Source organism: Andrographis paniculata, unplaced genomic scaffold (assembly GCF_009805555.1).
Source record: "Andrographis paniculata isolate CXL003 unplaced genomic scaffold, ASM980555v1 Contig32END, whole genome shotgun sequence".
In the NCBI taxonomy this organism is placed as follows: Eukaryota; Viridiplantae; Streptophyta; class Magnoliopsida; order Lamiales; family Acanthaceae; genus Andrographis; species Andrographis paniculata.
Window position 1 is genome coordinate 4,827,541 of NW_026137565.1, and position 15,411 is coordinate 4,842,951.

General features: G+C 34.2%; 5 protein-coding genes across 5 annotated transcripts; 4 read left to right on the forward strand and 1 right to left on the reverse strand.

The window, feature by feature from the left end:
• Window positions 1-16: 16 nt before the first annotated feature.
• On the reverse strand, window positions 17-2,296 carry LOC127247672 (vesicle-associated protein 4-1-like). The gene is made up of 7 exons (XM_051269630.1): window positions 1,956-2,296; window positions 1,671-1,741; window positions 1,241-1,322; window positions 1,029-1,147; window positions 597-674; window positions 396-515; window positions 17-296 (listed from the first exon to the last, which is right to left on the reverse strand). The coding sequence occupies exons 1-7, from the start codon at window positions 2,194-2,196 to the stop codon at window positions 237-239; spliced, it is 771 nt and encodes a 256-aa protein (XP_051125587.1). The 5' UTR covers window positions 2,197-2,296; the 3' UTR covers window positions 17-236.
• Window positions 2,297-9,131: 6,835 nt separating this feature from the next.
• LOC127247379 (B3 domain-containing protein At1g05920-like) lies at window positions 9,132-9,701 on the forward strand. Its single transcript, XM_051269209.1, has one exon. It carries the CDS (start codon window positions 9,132-9,134, stop codon window positions 9,699-9,701), a length of 570 nt encoding a protein of 189 aa, XP_051125166.1.
• Window positions 9,702-10,273: 572 nt separating this feature from the next.
• On the forward strand, window positions 10,274-11,433 carry LOC127247381 (putative cyclin-D6-1). The gene is made up of 5 exons (XM_051269210.1): window positions 10,274-10,444; window positions 10,536-10,597; window positions 10,754-10,886; window positions 10,999-11,188; window positions 11,282-11,433. The coding sequence occupies exons 1-5, from the start codon at window positions 10,274-10,276 to the stop codon at window positions 11,431-11,433; spliced, it is 708 nt and encodes a 235-aa protein (XP_051125167.1).
• Window positions 11,434-11,540: 107 nt separating this feature from the next.
• On the forward strand, window positions 11,541-13,979 carry LOC127247382 (uncharacterized). The gene has a single exon (XM_051269211.1). The coding sequence runs from the start codon at window positions 11,541-11,543 to the stop codon at window positions 13,977-13,979; it is 2,439 nt and encodes an 812-aa protein (XP_051125168.1).
• A 237-nt stretch (window positions 13,980-14,216) lies between these two features.
• Window positions 14,217-15,374, forward strand: LOC127247214 (uncharacterized). The gene is made up of 2 exons (XM_051268966.1): window positions 14,217-14,640; window positions 14,744-15,374. Exons 1-2 carry the CDS (start codon window positions 14,467-14,469, stop codon window positions 15,212-15,214), a joined length of 645 nt encoding a protein of 214 aa, XP_051124923.1. The 5' UTR covers window positions 14,217-14,466; the 3' UTR covers window positions 15,215-15,374.
• Window positions 15,375-15,411: the final 37 nt, after the last annotated feature.

Genomic DNA, 15,411 nt, shown 5'->3' on the forward strand with positions numbered 1-15,411 from the left:
AAACTATCCAAAAGTATTACAGAACCATAACATATTGAGTTTTAATTACTGCAAGGTGTGAAAATTTTTACAAGACTGGCAGGGATGTTTTTACCTCACTCTATCGATCTATTTATCTATCAACTCTACCATGGACTTGTTATCAACAACATAGAGGCTTTTGTGAGCTTCTTACATCAGTTGTCACAGCTATGAAACACAGTGGCGATGTTCAATTTCTGTCATTAAACGCCACTTCACACTGAGTCTACTGCCTCAACTTGTTGTCGCGCAAGATATTTCTCCCTCCGTTCCTTCTGGAAAATTAGTTGATGCAAAACAGATCAATTTACAAGAATTGAGTAAAAAGTGATGAACAAGGTGTATAAGGAAGGTGTAATTGTTGGATACTTTACCCATTCATCTATAACAAGCCCTTCGCCCACCATACGAGGACCTGTGTCAGCAGGAGGATTCTTGCGAGCTTCTAATGCAGCATCAGCCTCGGCCAATTGTCGCTTCAGCTTATCAAGGGCCTTAGCAACAATGATTTTCAGCATAGGTAGAGAAAGAAATATCGAGCAATAACACATGTTGATGTAAGAATAAGATCTTACAGGACTTGCACGCTCCGGGTCCAAGAAAACAACCTTCAGAATACGTTCTACAGATACTTGATCCCTTTGTTCATCGAACTGCAAGTGAGTTTAGCTCATAAGACATGCATGGTTTGTCGATTTTAGTTAGAACTCCAAGTGGAGATAAACAAGATCAACAGATAAGTAAGAACAGGGATTGTGCAAAACTGTATTGCATGTGATCATTAGTCCTGCCAAGACACTCATTGTAATTGGTTTCAAATACAAACAATACATTGATTATTGTTATATTTTTTAATACAGTCAAATGATTACTGTGTTCCCTAGAGGCATACATAAATATTTTTATGATGGGTAGTGCTATCATTTCTATTACTCTCGCAATTCCATTTTCACACAAAAGCCACCAGAAAGTAGATCAACAACACTTTTGAAAGGCAAAGAACTTACCAATTCAGGCACATAATCTGTTCCTTCTTTCACCTTCAAGCTCATAATCTTGAACTTAACCTTGCTCTTTCGATTTATAGGTTTCTCATTGTTCTCCGGCTGCTCAACAAACTTGTATACTGCCAAAACAATAACACAATCATAATAAACTGTTTGTTCCATATGCAAATACCCTGATTATGAGTAAATAAGATACAGACTAAATCGATTACCAGTAGCTATGATGGCTTGTCCAGGAGCAAGTATGCCACCAGGAGGTCGCATAAAACAACTCTTTGGTGCTGTAGTTTGAAACTGATAACAGAAAACATATTTGTTAAGTCACAACAATGGCCTATAGCATTTAATTCACTGGCTGATAGCTGTTTTGTCCTATTATCGATTTAACTATGACAAGTTACCAAATTGGAATACCTACAAATCAAGGTGCTTTTCTGCCATTGATAATCCAGGTTAAATACCCAACATTCTATAACAATGTCAATTTTTTTTGGTTCCATATCTACTTCTGCTCCACGGTTGGAGAAAACACATCATTGCATTCCGAAATAATAAATAAATAAATAAACGTTAAAATTGCTTCAGCATATTGCAGAAAACTACTCATTTATTCACTTAGAAACTAAAGAAAATCATGATTACCTTAAACGCCACATGAGACTTGCTGGAATTTTTAATCCGGACAGCACTCCTCACTTGCTTTCCCGGTTCATCTTGACAATCACAAAACCCAAACGGAGTAACGATCAGCATTCAAAGAATTTACAATCATTTATTCAACATTTCATTTCCTTTTCCCTTCGCAAGTTATGAATTCACATAAACGAGACTCAATTTTTACCAAAAACAAAACAAATTCGGAAGAAGAAAGAAATCGAGAAGAACTATTACACAACACAAAAATCAACAAAATCGAGACTTATTTACAGGGGAAAATCAAGCTGCTCGAAGGATCCAGCCGGAGTCTACGCCGCGCCGGAAGAAGCGATCTGGCAACAGAGGACACAGCCGAGGAACGAGCAATCGCAACAGCGCCGCCACCGTCGGGATTGCCGGGATTTCGCGACTGGCTATACAGATTCTGCGTAGAAGAAGATCGAACTTCTGTATGCCAAAGTGAGCACAGCCGCCACTTTCCTCGGCGGTGGCCATCGTCGGCAATAGCCATATCTACCCTCTTCCGCCGGATTTCTGGTTTCGGATTGAATTCCCGAGGACCACTCACGAAAACTGCGTTGACAAGGCTTGTAAACTCCAGCACGTAAAGTCAGAGGTCGCCTATTTATAGACCGTGCGGATGAATTTGGACTTTCACTTTTTCCTGCTTTTGGAATGAATGGTCGCACACAATATAATTATCATAATTAATAATAATTATAATCCTATGTGTAAGATTATTTAAAACACGTTTTTAAAAAATATATAAATAAGATTAATATAATCATTATAAGTAATAATAATAATAATCATATTATAATCCTATGTGAGATTATTTTAAACACGTTTACTTACTGTCTTAAAAAATAAATAGATAAAATATATATGTGGAGGGAGTGGGGTGCACGCGCCGCCGGTGGGGTATTGTGCTGTTAGGTAATAATAATAATTAAACAATAATTATATGATTATTATTAAGGTGAGTTGGAAAATGGAATAAATTAATAATGTAGTTATTGGATATGTCGGTCGGCTAGGTTCGTTGGGAGGTAGGAATTAATTAATTATTGAAATTAAATGACATTCATTTCCAGCTTTATATTAGTGAGAATTTTATCACATATTTATTGCATGGCTGTTTCCATAATTCTCAGGCTTTTTAATCAATGCCGGAGCAGTACACCGGTTTATATCATTATTTATTGAGAAAACGAGTTAGATTAAAAGTTTATTAAATAGTGTGACATATTTATTGCAGTTTAATTTCGCAGGTGGGTAGTAGTTTGATGGGGTTTAATTTAATTGGTGAAATTTTGAAGAGGTAATGATTTTTGGGAGGTGAAACTTTTATTGAACTTACCTGCTTTTCTGCCCGAATTCAGACCACGGATTATTCGGGTTGTTTATTTATTGGAAGTCGTATCAAATTTTATGAAGCAATGGGAATCTATTTTATGCCAAATTTTATTTGGTAGCCTTTAAGATACAATAAATAATCAAACTGTTGAGTTAATTTTATTTATTTATTTACTTTTGATAACATGTCACGCAATTGATATTAGTCGAACCTCTGTGATAAATAAGACTTTGAGATTCGAAGTCATAACTTCATTATAACAATGAGTTCACTCCTACTGCACTAGATTATTCCTTACGGGATGTTGAGTTAATTTTTTTTATTTTTTTTTAGTTAATTCTTGATTTGTTAATCTGGTGTTTTGTATTTTAAAAAAATAATAATGAAGTTATTTGATTTTAATTATTAAAATGAATAATTATTTAAGTTTTGATTTAAATAGATTTCCGTAGTTGTCATGTTTTATAAAATATATATATATTAATTTCTCTTAAGATTAATATAATTAATTAATTAATTAAACTATAAAATTTTAAATGTAAATTTTTTTTTATAAAAAAATGATATAAAATGTAGACAAATAAAAATAAAAATTGTGATATAATATTTAGGATAGAGGGTGCGTTTTGTGAGAATGTTGAAAAAACAAATATGTGAACTATAAAAAATTATTTAGAAAATATAAAAATAATGAATATTTGTAGTGTATTAATATTTTTGAAAAAAATTTAAAGAAAAAAAAAGTAAGAAAAATAATACAAATTAAATAATATTACTTTTTATTTAAAATACAAATTTAATATATTCAACCAAATAATAGTTTATTGTAATATTCTTATATTAAAAATATGCATTAATATGTTCTATTTGAAGGGAAAATGTGAGATTTTATTCCAAGTAAAACACAAATAGTAAAACAAATTTTAGAAAAAAAATATTATCAACTATTATTTAAATTTTATTATTTTTGTTGTAATTTGAAATGATATTTATTATGTTAGATAAGTAATGCAATTGGGATAGGTGGAGTAGTCCTTCACCCTTACAAGATAAAGGGAGTTCCCACGTATATTTTTACTTAACATTAAAAATATCTTTGTATCTGTATAATTTTTTATACAAATGTCAGACACTAATTGAAGTATTTTTGCAATTTTTTCTTAATTTGTACTACGCTTTGATATAATAATTAATATTGAAAAATCAACAAAAAAAAAGAAAGTAAATGAGACCTTTAAAGCCACACAAAAGTAATATATTTTTGTGCCGAAACGGAATTAGTAATATTTTGTCATTTTTAGTTTATATCTATAAAATAATAATATATTGAATAGTATTGTTATACACGAAAATAAATACATAAATAAATAAAAAAAAAATTAGGCAAATTGCCCATCGTGCAGAACTCTTCATATTGTGCTAAGGCGAAAAGTCACTCTCCGAATTGGACAATCATCAAATCGGCAGTATTCAGATCAATTTTACTCAGATTATGATTGTAACAAGTATATTTGTAATTTACGTATTTTATTTTAAATACAAAATATTTTTACTATAGTGAAAAAATATATATAGATATTTAAATGAGACAAGTAAGAATAATAAAAATAGCACCGAGGTAGTATTATAACACAGAGCAATTCAAGTTATTCAATAACCAATGTTGGTATCTTTTACTCACGACTGATCAGAGATTCAATTTTAAATGTTTATGTAATCTCATAATTATTATATAGCTACATTTAAAGTTCACTTGTTTGTTTGTTTGTTTATTTTATTTTATTTCCAAGTTTTAATTTATTTTTAAAATAACCCATGGGCCCGACTAACCTGTGTCTGGCCCGGGCACAGGATAAATAAATCCTAATATAAGTTGATTTGAGTCGGGCTAAAAATAAATAAGAAAAGTCCAGATGGGCCACTGGCCCGCTAACGTAACAGGCTTAATGTGATTTGGATTGGACTAATAATAAGTAAATTACTCAAATTTACTTTCATTTATTTATTTATTTTTATAAAATTTATTTTATTATTAATTTTAGTAAAAACAACAAATATATATTTAACTAATATACGGTGTTTAACAATTTATCTATTTTTCTATTTTAGTACGTCTAATAACAAAATATTAATTTCTTTTTTTTTTAATAATTGTACTACCTAGTTAACATTACAAATATTATTCTAATTTATAATATATTACACAAACCTTTATATCATACAATACTAATAAGTTAGTTTAGTGTTTTTACCTTTATTTTTAGATTACATCTCAATATAATATTAATATTTTTAAAACTCCGTGCAAAAAATAAATTGATAAATAAATATGAGACGGAGGGAGTATAATTTTTTCATGTAATACTCCCAGCATCCCAAATAAATGGTCTTTTCGAATTTTGTAGTAAATTAAACTATAAGGAGTAATATTTTATTACTTTTCGGAAGTGTGTAAGAGTCTTTTACATTTTTGTTATTCAACTTTATATATAAAATAATTGTATATGTAATTGTATGGTTGTAATCTAAGTAAAAGTTAATGATATTTTATATTAGTATATGATTATTTTTTTTGGGACAATGATAGTGTAAAATGAGACAGACAAAAATAATAAAAATAGTAATTTGAATTGAGACAAACAAAATATTTATTTACTATAATTTATCAATCAAATTATTATATTCCCTTCGTCCTGGAAAAAGGTTACCGTTTACTTTTTTGCACGTAGATTTTTTAATATTAATATTATAATTATAATAAAAAAGACAAAAATACCCTATTAATATTGTGTAATATAAAAGTAATTATATTTGTGTAAAATAAAAAAGTTAGAATGATATTTATTATGTTAAATATATAGTACAATTACTAAATTAGAAAATGATAATCTTATTTAAGACAGACGAAAATAGAAAATGACAACATTTTAATGAGACGGAGAGAATATATTATTTTTATTCTTTCTTTTGATTACTTTTAACAATACTTCAATTATTTTTTTATTTTTAAATTTTATAATAAATACTCCATCCGTCTCAAATAAAATGGTCATATATTTGGGGTTTGTAGACAAATAAAAATAATAAAAATTGTACATTGAATTGAGGCGGAGAGAATATTTATTTTCCTAATGGACCTTGTTTAGCCGGAGAGGTATTAAATAAAAAGTAAAATCGTACAAAATTCACTTATTATTTTATAAAATTGTTTCAAATTTATCATATTTTTAAATTTTGCGCCAAACTCTTTATAAGTTTATAAACTCCCCATCAAACCTCTTAACAATTATTTAACAGCGTTTGATTTCTATATGTTAAAATTGCGAATGAGTTTCAAAATATCTATTTATAAATTACTCCCTCCGTCATATTGAAATGTTACTATTTTCTATTTTCATCCGTCCCGAAACAAGACTACCATTTCCTAATTTAGTAATTATACTACCTACTTAACATAATAAATACCTTTTCAACTTACAATATATTACACAAATGTCATTACTTTTATATTACACTATACTAATAGGGGTATTCTTGTCTTTTTTTACTACAATCCAATATATAATACTAATATTAAAAAATCTACGTGCAAAAAGCAAACGTTACTCTTCCAACGGGAACGAATGGAGTATTAGAATTACAAGTATATTTATTTTTAATTTGTTCTCCTCTTATTCTAATAATTTCTCAACTATTTCTTAAAACTAAATATAAAATGAATAATAAATATGTTTATAATTTTAGATTTAGAAATAAAGATTTTAAAAACTTGTTCGTTTTGAATATATCAGGTTAAATATCATTAAATAAGGACGGTCGAGAGGTTAGACATATAGTTTATCAAATCATAAGAAACTTTGACGCAATTTTCAAAAATTATAGGTAGATTTTATACTTTTTCTAAATAAAAATATTATATTTACTTTATACATCAAACATTAGATACTTGAACCAATTTCTTTTTTTTTTTCAAACCAATAAAAAAATCAAACCCTATTTTGAAATTTAGTACTCCCTCCGTCCCAAAAGAAGTGTCTTATTGAAAATTAGCACGGAAATTAAGGAATAATATATTTAATTGAAAGTGGGTATAAAGTAGAACGTAAATGACTAAAATACCCTTGCTTTTTGAAGGATTTTAAAAAAATATGTTAGAATAATAATTATGGGTAATATGGAAAAGTAGGAATAATTTTGCTATAAAGTGGGGACTACGACTACTAAATAAGGAAATAAGACAATTCTTTTGGAACAGACGAAAATAGAAAAATAAGAAAAATATTTTGGGACGGAGGAAATATTTTGTTTAACAACGGTTAAAAGAGCAAAGCTAAGATTTAATAATTTTTAATTACTTTTAAATTTTTATAAAGATAACTTATTTATTGTTATGATCCTCATAAATAAATAAATATACTTATACATTTATTTTTTTTATTTTTAATAAATTAATCTATACAATTAGGTATAAATAAATACTTTTCGTTTTGGAACAAATTATATACTTTGATTTGTAGCACAATATTTAAAACAGTAAAATTCAGTGAATTAATAATAGTAACATAAATCTACATTTGATATAACGTTTTAAATAAAATCTATATATTTATTAAATAAAAAAATAAGTGATGGTTTTGGAGAGATATATATATATATATTTAAAATATTATAATAGAAAGAAATCTGGCCTAATTAAAAAACAAGCCTAATATTTTCCCCTCTTCCACCTCTTTTTCTTCAATCATCGTTTCATTTTATTTATTTATTTATTTGAAATTAAATTTTGATTCAAATAATATTCGAATGTTTTGTAAAATAATTTTAAATTGAATTTTTTGAATTAAAATTATACTTATTTACACTGTTACATATTTGTAAGATCGTTGTATGTTCATTTTTATATCAATAATACTCAATTCCAATTAATTTGTCCACTTTTAGGTATTATATAACTAGTAAATAATTAGTAAATAATTAAAAAATATATTAGTAAAAATAATTATAAATTAAAATTAAAATAACAATTAAAATAAAAAATAAAAATTATAAATTTTAAAATGTGATTAAAATATATAATTATATATATTTTAAAAAAAATAACAAATTATATGGAACAAATCGAAATAATGGACAAGACGGGGAGTATTAAATTACTAAATTAAAACTATAAAAATTCATACACAGGCTTATATTGAGTTTGTTGATAAAGAATGTATGTAAAAATAAAAAATCAATCGGGCTGTATTTTTTTTTTTTTATCGTTATGAGTTATACATTATTCAAATACTTAATGATATCAATTGAAGTTATTTTATAATTTTGGTTTAAACATAAACATTTAAATTTAAGTTTATACATTTTGGGTAAAATTTATAATAGAAGAAATTTTGATTTGAAGAAATTTTTTTTTTTTTTTTACATAAAGTACAAATAATTGTATTGATAATATAAAAAAATAACATTTTATATTAAATATTAATTTTTATAAGAAGATAAAACATACATATATATTAGGAATCGAGTCGAAAAAAATTGGGCAAACAAACCCTAGTTACGGACAAATTTATCTTTGTTACGTACAGTTTATTAGAAAATGTTTAGACTATGTGTTGTTTGGTTTTGTTTCAATTGACTTTACTTTTATTTAAATTTTAGTTTAAATAATATTTTTGGATATCATTATAGAATAAATTAAATTATATATATTTTCATTACAACTCATACAAATTAAATAGTAAAATTTTGAATTTGAAATTGAAAAAAAAAAAAAGTTTAGTTAATAGAGAATAAGTGCAATAAGATTGATTCTCTGTCCCATTATTATAATAATTATTATTTTTGTTGATTAAAGGAAATATACAAAATTATACATAAAAATCGAATCAATCTAAAATCTAACATCGTATCTGTTCTCTTTCGACACTATCCTTATCAGTCAAATTATCAAATCATTTTTTCCCTCCAATTTCCCAGCGCTTATATATAAAGGCGCCCTTCGTTCAAAACATTATATCGTTTCATTTAAAAAAAAACAACAAAATCGATAAACTTGCCCGAGCACAGTCCCGAAGAAATCAATCAGCGATTCGATGGAATTCCATGTGACGGATGAAGATCTGAAAGGAATCAGCGAATCTGAAGATAAGCTTGTTTTCTTCGCAAACGTATCCGCTCGGGTAAGCGAAATAGAAGATGAACGAAAGCGTATTAGATTGGAGAATAACCGATCGTTCTCCGGCGAGCCGCGGCTCCCCCAAGCGTTCGTCGATAAGATTCGAGAAATTTCGAACGGAGCGGCGTCGGAGGAGGAGAGATTGGTGATCGAGAAGACATTGTTCGCGACGGATGTGAGCCATATCCACAATAGGGTTTCGATTCCGGTGAGGAAGGTGAAGAACAGTTTCTTAACCGAGGAAGAGAGTAATTTCCTTAGGGGAAAGAATGGCAAGGGGAAACCGAAGTTTCTGGATGTAATCGTGATCGAACCGTCGCTGGAGCAAACGGAGGCGAAGCTTAGCAATTGGAATTCATGCTATGTGATCAAGGGGACTTGGAAGAAAATTGTCCGGAAGAATGGTCTCAAATCAGGAACTGTTCTTCAATTCTGGGCATTTAGGGTTCAGAATCAGCTCGGGATCGCCATTGTTGAGAGGATTTAGGGTTGTCGTTTCGAATTGGAATTGGCGGGCGAGGAGTAAATGAAGAAGAAATTTCAGATGTGTTTAATTTAAATGGAATCATTGTATTGGTGGAATAAATGTGTGATTTACTTTTATATATCATTGAAAGAAAAGAAATTTCTTATATATTACCGTTGTTATATTTATGCTTTTAAATGTTTTCCATTTTTTTCTTTAATGAATGCATAATTATACTGATCATAATGTATATTTAACTCAAGTCATAAATTTAATTCATCAGAATAATAAATAAATGAATATAATAATAATAGTAATAATAATAATAGTAATAATAATAATAATCTATAGGTTTCAATTTTATTAGGGTTTCCAGTTCTAGTAAACGGATCAGTTACGTTGTGTGTGAAGTTTCCGTTGGAACCGCCGAATAATCTTGACGGCAGAGTAACGACGACTAACTGACTAACCGATTCCGTTGGCACACTACAAATTGACAAGCTAGCTCAGCCTGCTGCAACATATCTCTTCTTCTCTACCAATCACTCTTTCTAATTCAGACTAGTTTCTAGAAGGAAAAAGGAATTGACAGCATGGAGGAAACTCAACCACTCACGCCCTACCAACTATGGCTGACTGACCCAGGCCGCATGGAGTATCGCAACCTGCAGCAGTCTGAAGCGTTTTTCATGCCTGGGGAAAAATTCTACGAGAAACCTTCGTATATACGTGCTCGCAAACGTGCTGTTCGGACGATTGAAGAAGTAAGTTCTCCGAATGATTAATTATCTGTTCGATTCACCTGTGGCATTATAATAATAATTCGCATTTGGTTGATTGCATTTGATTGTTAAGCTAGCGCAAGGTTGCGACGATGCTCTGATTCCTTATATGGCTATGACTTACTACGATCGATTGAAAGGAGAGTACATGGGAGGAGAACCAAACTTAATGGTATAACATACATATATATATATATATATTGGTTCCCCTTTTTCTTCATTTGCATTGATTGATTTTCGCATTTTTACTGTTTAGCAGTTAATTCTGTGTTTTTTTGTATGCCTAATGGCGATCTTAAAAATTGAGATCGATCAGGTACTGGTTGGATGCCCTATCAGAGAGAACCCTCCGTTGTTTGTGATGTGTTGCCTCACCATTTCTTGGAAGTTGCGAACCAGAAATTTCAATCTGGTGGAGTTTATGGTAATTGAACGTTTTTGAAGTTTATTCAATGGAGAATTAATTAAACTCTACAAATCCATGCACTAAGATTGGTATATATATATATATATATAAATATTATTTGATGTTGCAGAAAGCAAGGAAACTGGAGTACTCTCCGGATGAGGTGCTGGACATGGAGTTTCATATCTGCCGCCGGCTGCAGTGGCGGTTGCGAACTCTGACGCCGTTTTGCTTCGTTGAGTACATGATTCCCCTCCTCGGTAAAAAGCCCGTCTCGCCTCGCCGTCCTGTTCGTCAGCTCATCGTTCGAACTCAATACGGTAATTAAACTATATATATATATATATATATTAGTGTTCTTCTTCACTCCATATTTGTTGTCTTACTTGGATATTTTCTTTTTTTGTATCAAGATGCATCATTCTTAGAATACAGCCCATCGATTTTGGCAGCTGCTGCCATGCTCGTTGTTTCCAAGGGTTTGTTTCCCAGAAGACAACATGACATCTTTGAATTCCAAGTTTTGACTTCCGAATTCGTTTCTCCGCATATGGTGCGTAATTAACATCAATTAATGTTCTCCTCAATTAGTCATCTTTATTCGCAAATACAATAATTTATAACAATTCCAATGATCAATTTCTTGGATTTGGGAATATATATATATAGGAGATGACCAAAAACTGCATAAAGCAGCTCCAGCCACTATTCATCCTTCCTACAGCCTCCACTCCACAACCGTCTGAGACACCTCCAGAGGATGAGAGTACTTCTGTTTCCACAGTCTCTGATTCTCAACAACAGCAACACGATGATGCAGAGACATCGCAGCTGCAGCTACGGCGACGGCGGGACCCAAAGTCAACGCCACCGCCACAGTCAACCCCTGATGAGACTGGTTCTGAACAACAACAACAACAAGATGAAACAGAGACAGCGCAGCTGCAGCGACGGCGACGGCAGAAACCAAAGTCAAGGACACCGCCACCGTCACGGAAAGGGCAGAAACCTCTGGCAACCATTGTTGAGTCCGCCGAGGAAACAGCAGGAATAGGAAAAGATGATGATGATGATGATGATAAGAAACAGCAGGAACAGGAGAAGAAAAAGGCGCCGGCACGGGAGGGATCATCTTCATCAAAACCATCATCAACTACTGAAACTCAGCCCGCTAGAGATGATGCAAAGCAGGAGCAACAGCCGCAGGAACAGCAAAAGAAACAGGCGCCGTCACAGGAGGAATCTTCATCATCTAAACCATCATCCACTACTGAAATTCAGCCCCGTGGAGATGGTGCAAAGCAGGAGCAACAGCCGCAGGAACCGGAAAAGAAACAGGAGGAAGGATCTAGTTCATCATCCACTGCTAAAACACAGCCTGCTGGAGATGATGCAAAGGAGGAGCAACAGGAAAAGAAACATGACGAGGGATCTAGTTCATCATCCACTGCTAAAACACAGCCTGCTGGAGATGATGGTGATGATGCGAAGGAGGAGCAACAGCTGCAGGAAGAGGAAAAGAAACAGGAGGGATCTAGTTCATCATCTGCTACTAGAACACAGCCTGCTGGAGATGATGGCGATGATGCAAAGCAGGAGCAACAACTGCAGGAAGAGGAAAAGAAACAGGAGGGATCTAGTTCATCATCCGCTACTAGAACAACACAGCCCGCTGGAGATGATGGTGATGCTGCAAAGGAGGAGCAGCAACTGCAGGAACAGGAAAAGAAACATGAGGGATCTAGTTCATCATCCACTACTAAAACACAGCCTGCTGGAGATGATGGTGATGATGCAAAGGAGGAGCCACAGCTGCAGGAACATGAGGAGGGATCTAGTCCATCATCCACTACTAAAACACAACCAGCTGGAGATGATGGTGATGATGCAAAGGAGGAGCCACAGCTGCAGGAACATGACGAGGGATCTAGTTCATCATCCACTACTAAATCACAGCCTGCTGGAGATGATGGTGATGATGCAAAGGAGGAGCCACAGCTGCAGGAGAAGGAAAAGAAACATGAGGAGGGATCTAGTTTATCATCCACTACTAAAACACAGCCTGCTGGAGATGATGCAAAGCAGGAGCGACAACTGCAGGAACAGGAAAAGAAACAGGAGGGATCTAGTTCATCATCCACTGCTAAAACAAAGCCCGCTGGAGATGATGCAAAGCAGGAGAACCAGCGGCTGGAACAGGAAAAGAAACATGAGGGATCTAGTTCATCATCCGCTACTAAAAAGCTCGCTGGAGATGATGCAAAGGAGGAGCAACAGGAAAAGAAACAGGAGGCGGGATCTAGTTCATCATTCGCTACTAAACCACAGCCCGCTGGAGATGATGGTGATGCAAAGGAGGAGCAACAGCAGGAACTGCGCCACCAGCCAGGAAAGGAGCCTGTCGTCGGTTCTTCTTCATCGACCACTACTAAACCACGGCCCACTGGAGATGATGGTGATGCAAAGGGGGAGCAACAGCAGGAACAGCAAAAGGAGGAACAGCTTCACCGGCCAGGAAAGGAGCCTGTCGTCGGTTCTACTTCATCATCTGCTACTAATCCACAGCCCGCTGGAGATGATGGTCATGATGCAAAGGAGGAGCAACAGCGCCACCGACCGGGAAAGGAGCCTGTTGTCGGTTCTACTTCATCATCCGCTACTAAACCACAGCCCGCTGGAGATAATGGTCATGATGCAAAGGAGGAGCAACAGCGCCACCGGCCAGGAAAGGAGCCTGTCGGTTCTACTTCATCATCCGCTACTAAACCACAGCCCGCTGGAGATGATGGGCATGATGCAAAGGAGGAGCAACAGCGCCACCGGCCAGGAAAGGAGCCTGTCGTTGGTTCTACTTCATTGTCCATTACTGATCAAAATCAGCTCGCCAGAGATTCTGCGGAATGGAGGATGGATTTCGAGTTGGGTTGGATTGAAGCTATGGAAGAAGAAGAAAGGCTACATCCGGGAGTCATCACCCTTTTGGCTAGGTTTCTTCACACCTGCTGCTGCTGCGCATGCAACAATCTCAGTCAGCTCCGTAGTCGTCGCTACTATCACCTCGTCGATGAACATAATGGCTGCTTTGCACCTGCAGTGCACTCCTCTCCTTGACAATATCTTTTGCACATTGCTACCAAAGACATAACAAGAACAATAATAATAATAATAAAACGTACAGCCTAAAATGATTTCGCCGCATATATGCTCATATTTTCATCTCTTCATTTTGAATGTCTTGTTGTTACGGTACAAAAATAGTCAATTCCTGACACCCTTAATTAATTATTTCCCTCCTTGGTTTTTCGAATGGCGGCCCAAATCTAAGATAACGGCAAACGCGGGCAGCAAAGGGACGCACGATATCCCTAAACTAAATATACGCCACGATTCCTACTACTATACGGCCCCCAACTCCTCCCATCCAATCCCCCGCCGTGTTTCTGTTTCGATTCTTTTAAGGTTAGGTTAATCGTCTCCTCTCCGGCGGCCATTTGTGTAGATGCAAGCTGCCGCTACCTAGCCCTCTCCTCGATCGATCTATTAACTATCCTTTTGCACCATATCTATTCCATGGATTTCCTTCCATCCATATTGTAAGATGGTGGTGTCCATCGACATCGTCAAGACCACCCGGGGGCGGAGCAAGTCGTGTTTCGGCTGTTTCAGCCACCACGAATATGAGCCGCCGTCCTCCGCCGTCTCCGACGACCGCAAGTCTCTCCTCCGCAGCTTCTCCGGCTCCCTCAAGTCTTTGTTCTTCAAGACACCCTTTGTAATACTACTAATAATAACCAATTTTCATTTAACCCTCAATTGATTTTGTCGTCGATCCGTTGATATATTTTGATTTTAAAATGGCAATGAACGGAGTGCAGGTGAAGAAGCTTCGGAGCAAGAGGCACGGGCGGGAGTCGAGCCGATCGAGCAGCAGCATCAAAAGCAGGAGGTCGTCGATCCATTCCAAGGAGAAGAAATCGAAATCGACGACGGATGAATTGACGTTCTCGGAGCCGGAGGAATGCTTCGGGGACACGGCTTCTTCTTCCGACAAGTCGTCGTCGCTGTTGACATCGACATCGCCGGCCTCGTCGATATCGGAGGCAGCGTCGGGCGAGGATTTCCGGCACGCAAGCGCCAAAAACAAGATTAAACTGACGGTGAGAAGAGTGGGGAGCATGGTTAATTACAGAGGGATGTGTCTGATCCTCAGCTGCTTGGCGGCATTGGTGTTTTGGGGGAAGGCGTTGGCCATTGTCACCTGCACTTTAACCTGGCTGCTCTTCGGACCATCCAGCTGCGCCGTACCCACCCGGCGGTTCGCCTGCAATTGGAAGACCCAACCCTGACCCTGACCCTGACCCGTTGGATATGTACCAGAAGAATGAATATTCAGTATATTTTTAATTGGTAGATGATTTTTGCTGCTGGAGTTTGTTGTAATTAATTAATTGGTCGTTATGGAGTTTGCTCTCCATTTCAATGTTTAATTAATTTTAATTTTCTTTATTTGCATCAACCATCTTTTATTTTAGCTTTTTATTCT

Bases quoted from the DNA above. Each gene is read 5' to 3' on its own strand.
- LOC127247672 (XM_051269630.1), bottom strand. From the start codon at position 2,196: ATGGCTATTGCCGACGATGGCCACCGCCGAGGAAAGTGGCGGCTGTGC. The intron at 1,742-1,955 runs GTAAATAAGTCT...GTGATTGTCAAG, and splicing joins GAGCAGCTTGATTTTCCCCT to ATGAACCGGGAAAGCAAGTG. The intron at 1,148-1,240 runs GTAATCGATTTA...TTGTTTTGGCAG, and splicing joins ACAAGCCATCATAGCTACTG to TATACAAGTTTGTTGAGCAG.
- LOC127247379 (XM_051269209.1), top strand. From the start codon at position 9,132: ATGGAATTCCATGTGACGGATGAAGATCTGAAAGGAATCAGCGAATCT.
- LOC127247381 (XM_051269210.1), top strand. From the start codon at position 10,274: ATGGAGGAAACTCAACCACTCACGCCCTACCAACTATGGCTGACTGAC. The intron at 10,598-10,753 runs GAAAGGAGAGTA...ATGCCTAATGGC, and splicing joins ATGACTTACTACGATCGATT to GATCTTAAAAATTGAGATCG. The intron at 10,887-10,998 runs GTAATTGAACGT...TTGATGTTGCAG, and splicing joins TCAATCTGGTGGAGTTTATG to AAAGCAAGGAAACTGGAGTA.
- LOC127247382 (XM_051269211.1), top strand. From the start codon at position 11,541: ATGACCAAAAACTGCATAAAGCAGCTCCAGCCACTATTCATCCTTCCT.
- LOC127247214 (XM_051268966.1), top strand. From the start codon at position 14,467: ATGGTGGTGTCCATCGACATCGTCAAGACCACCCGGGGGCGGAGCAAG. The intron at 14,641-14,743 runs GTAATACTACTA...AACGGAGTGCAG, and splicing joins TGTTCTTCAAGACACCCTTT to GTGAAGAAGCTTCGGAGCAA.